The following is a 4,891-nucleotide window of genomic DNA, read 5'->3' as shown; positions in this document are numbered from 1 at the left end:
TGTATGTATGTATATCTGTAAAAATATGTGACACTTATTCGGTAGCCATGATAAAACTACCGAATAGCGTTTGACCATCACCTGTACCTACATCTTAGAACCATCATGGCATCTGATGTGGCTTTTTAAACCAAACAATGTCCTGAAAAGACGTGCACATAGATTGCATATCCGATTTGGACCACCAAGAGCTGCAGATAAGTTCTGATCTTTGTAGATCTTAAAATGTCTTTTGAGGCCTCCTTTAGATTTGCAAACATTCTGGCATACATTGCATTCAAAGGTGTGCACAGACACATAGGCAGAATAGAATTTAGAATTGACTTGCCGCAGAATAATTTTGGGAGTGAAATCTATAAATGTCAAGAAACCAGTTTTAAATTGCTGAAATTTCGGACGCTTATTTGTCACTCTATTGCAGCAGGTTTGTTTTTAATATAAGCACTTTTAATGCCACCATTGAATGATGCGAACAACACTGTTACCAAATTCTCTCCTACAATAAATCCCGAGAGGACGTTCAAATTTCCTTCATATTATATATTAGTGTTATTTGAAAAATAAGAGTATAGAACATGATATAGCCTGCGATAAACTACATCTGAATAAAAGATGGGATAGTCACGGTTAGAACGGCTGGAACGGCTTTGATTGTAGTTCTGCTCAACCAGGGCTGGCCTGAACATATTTAGGCATTTGTACGTGTATTAATAATTAAAAAAATATATGCTATTTCATGATTTTTCTTCAGAGGATGGATCCAGCAGTGACCCGTGTAGTGTGGAATATGCTGGACCAACAGCCCTCTCTGAACCGGAGACCATGGCCTTAGCTAACGTCATGAGACTGAGACAAGGTGAATTGTTAGCTTATATCAGTCTACACGCATATGGACAATTATGGATTTACCCATGGGGCTACAAGATGGAAGAACCCTCTGATGTGGATGATCTGGTATGTAAATATCTTCTGAAACCTTGAATTCAATTATACACATGCACACACGCGCACGCACGCACCTATACACACAAATATAACAAACAAATAAACACACACAAACACACACAAACACACACAAACACACGCACGCACGAACACACACACACACACACACACACACACACACACACACACACACATACACAAGCATAACACTTGGAATTGTCATAAACCTTGTCAAACGACTTAATAGATAACATGAACCTTAAAATTCCCTGCCAATCTGCAGCTGTCAAAGACAATTAGTCGCTATCACAAATTGCTTCTTCTGAGAATAATATTCAATAATGCTTTTGTTTTTATTTTATTTCAAAAGCCTAATAGATTCAATTTGTTATTATTACTCCCGACCATTGTTATTTGTTATTCGTGTGATATCCATCTGTTATGTACGTATCTATTGCAGTCCATCGCTTGTGTTTTGTACTGCACCAATCATTTTTTTCATTTCCTGTGCGGTCTCTGCCAACACGAACAGTGGAATTCCCCAAATGCTATACCACGGCGAGTTGTAACTGCTCTAACCTGCTGTTGTCAATGGCATTTACTGCTTGTCTCGATTTGGCCTTTGATTGTCAATCGTGACTTCGTCTAAGGGTATTACGTCAAGGCTCTTAACTACCTACTCCCTGCTCGTTAAAATCAGTTCCTTTCTAGTCATAATGACTAGCTTCAATGCCTGCCAGTTGATCGTGAATTTATTTGGTGGCAAACCGTAAGAATATTGATCCAAGACACAACATTAGAACTTCGTTGACGCCCACTGAAATGCACAAAACGTTCAATGCTTTGTCTAGCGATGTATACAGAACCGATCAATATGCATATGTCAAGTCAAACATGATAATCAGAAGAATATTTCGTCCCTTCCTAGCATGTTTAATTGAACTCCAAATCCTCTTAGTATGCTCAAGGAAGTTTGGGAATCTCGAAGCACAAGCTTTCTAAACTGTTGTGTTTATGAATTCATTCAATGCAAAGAACCTTGGCAGCTTTCATACCAATATCAGAGAGAGAGAGAGAGAGAGACACACACACAGAAAAAGAAAGAGAGAGGGATATATGTACACATACGCACGTATATGTACACACATCCATTACAGTTATGTGTGTGCTTGCGCGCGCGCGCGTGTATGAATGAGTGCGTGTATGTACCGACGTGACAACCTTTAATTTTACAGTCATATTGGAAACAGACTGACATGTCTTGTGTGATGATGACGACAGCAACAACTAACAGTTTCACTGACTAATTATGACTACATTATGACCAACTAGTTTATCATTAATGAGTATGGCTTGTATTAAAAGATTTGATCACGAGATGTTGCAGTAAAAATTATTTACCTTCTCAGTTGTCTTTATTTTCCATATAATAGACTATATTATTCAATGTGGTCTTCCAGTCTTAAAATGATAGAATAAAATTTGGGGGGATTTTTCATAGAGTTGCCTTCATTTGCTCGAAACTCATGACTTAGATGTTATTTGTGTAATTGATAAATGTAACGTTAAAGGGTGTGTCAGTTTTCCAAATTTGGCTTGAATGAGAAATTCATAAATACAGAAGATTAAACATAATAAATAGAACAAGGGTTGTTATAATATAATCCAATGATTCGCTGTGAGCGACAGAAACAATATTGGTTCAAAATAGCATTCTCTGTTGACAGCCTGCTAAACTGAGGCATCATTTATGGGCGTATAGTGCTTTAATTTTATTACACTAATACTGTTTTTCATCCCATTGCGAAATTTAATTCAGTTTCCGGCTAATTGCGACATCAGTGAATTTTCAATCATTGTTTTATTATATTTGTAACGCTTTATTTTGCATTTGCATGAGGTCGCCAGTGAATACTTGCTACTGACGAAGCTCAATAAAGCAGAAAAACGTATTCAGCAACGTTACCGATGCATATCTGTGTTTTTTTAATTCTATATGTCTATAAAAGATGCATTCTCGAGACGAATGTCGTAGTTTAGCAGACTTTCAACAATATATCTGCTTCACAGATTGCTAATTCAACTATATTTCGTTGATGTGTTTAGCAGTATTTTGTCCGTCTTTAGGTTCTCAGTTCAAATTCCGCCAAATTCGACTTTGCCTTCCATCCTTTCGAGGTCGATAAGATAAGTACCAGTTGAGGATTGGGGCTGATGTAATATACTTAAACCCTCCTCCGAACTTGTTGCCAAAATTTGAAGCCAATATTTATATTTACCTCACCGAGATCGACTTTGCATTTCATCTGTCCTGGCTCGCTAAAACAAAGTACTAGCCAAGCACTAAGGTTTATATAATTGTTGTTGACTCCCTAAAACTTTTGTTTTGTTTTACCCAAGTGATGAACTGCTATTTAGATTCTTCCCTGTCTACACTCTTAGTTCAAATCCTGCTATGGTTAATTTCGTCTGACACCTCAGTTCTGGCGATAGAGTAAAAAGCTGGTCTTGATCTGCATTTGAAACAATCTATTATATGACACTTTTACTCTATTTTTCTTTGAATAAATCTACGGTCATGTGGTCAAGAAGATTGTATCGAGGTCATATGGTCTTTGTTCGAATCCACAACGCGTGACTTCGGGCCTGTGCCTCTTCTATAGCCGCGAGTCAATATAAATTCTATTAGCAGGGAAAAGAGAAACCTTGGCATGGAGATCCATGACCACCGACATTTTCAAAACTAGCATGACATATAAAGAGAGAGGTAGATAGAGAGAGAGACATCTGGGATAAATGAACAATATTTCTCTAAAATATATCGGTCTTTTTGAAAAGTTTACTTTTAAAGAATACTTGTTAGACGTTTTTCTCAAATATAACTTATATCATATTTCTTGAGTGTGTACTGTACTTATTTATTTAAATCATAAAAATAATACTTACCTATGAATAGCAAAACAGAGTGTTAGGAACATTGTATTTCTTTTATATTTTGTTTTCAAATTTTGGCATAAAACCAGCAAGTTCGGGGGAAGTCGATTACATTGACTCCAGTATTCAACTGGTACTTATTTTATTGATTCCTAAAGGATGAAAAGTAAAGTCGACCTCGGTGGAACTCAGAATGCAAAGACGAGAGAAATGCCGCTAAGCATTTTGTCCGGTGCGGTTACGATTCTGCCTGCTCGCCGCCTTGCATTTATGTTCTATAGTGATACATTTTATGCATTTTCAATTATATTTCACTATTTCTCACTCTTTTAATTCCTTTCTTGCTTTTTCCCTTTTACAGTTTGGCTAACTATTTGTCATAATATATTTTATATTTTTTTAGAACCGTCTGGCCAATCGAGCTACCAACGCCATTCGTCATTATTCCAACACCCGTTACCAGGTTGGTTCGTCGGCACGTGTTCTATGTAAGTTTTATCCTCCAGAGTTTCTATTACATCACTGTCGCCATAGAAACAAATCTCCTTACAAAGGTGTAGCTGTGGAAAATAATCTTCCTTCTAATACAGTAAACTTATTATGTCACAACACTGATCATTGTAATTACTATTGTAATTTACGTTATTTTAATATCAATGTATATCAAACTCTTCCATCCTAACAACTTGGATTTCATTATAGATGTAGTTGACACTTTGTGTGATATTCTGGTGTATATTCACTCTCTTATATACACAGACAAATGTATGTCATAACAAAAATTGCATACATATTAAAACTTTTTTCAAAAATTATTCCATCTTCATTCTGAGTCTTTACAAAAACCGATATTTTGTAACGACTAAGAAAATGTAAAGATAATGTGAACATTATAATATAGAGCAAACGCTTTTCTGAGTAACATATCATAAAGAGTAAACACCTTACATTTGTGCATGCGTATGTATGTATGTTTGAATATAATATATATATATATATATATATATATATA

At 35.9% G+C, this 4,891-nt stretch overlaps 1 protein-coding gene across 1 annotated transcript in view; it reads left to right on the top strand.

Moving 5' to 3' along the window:
• Positions 1-711: 711 nt before the first annotated feature.
• LOC128247932 (carboxypeptidase B-like) overlaps positions 712-4,891 on the top strand; it is a 5,280-nt gene continuing 1,100 nt past the window's right edge. Inside the window, exons 1-2 of the mRNA XM_052968402.1 lie at positions 712-954; positions 4,283-4,367. Coding sequence (XP_052824362.1) covers positions 727-954; positions 4,283-4,367 — 313 coding nt within the window. The 5' untranslated portion in view covers positions 712-726. The remainder of the gene's footprint in view (positions 955-4,282; positions 4,368-4,891) is intronic.

This window comes from Octopus bimaculoides, chromosome 1 (genome assembly GCF_001194135.2).
Source record: "Octopus bimaculoides isolate UCB-OBI-ISO-001 chromosome 1, ASM119413v2, whole genome shotgun sequence".
NCBI classification, from domain to species: Eukaryota; Metazoa; Mollusca; class Cephalopoda; order Octopoda; family Octopodidae; genus Octopus; species Octopus bimaculoides.
The sequence above is the reverse complement of the archived record's forward strand: the minus strand, read 5'-3'. Positions and strand labels throughout refer to the sequence as shown.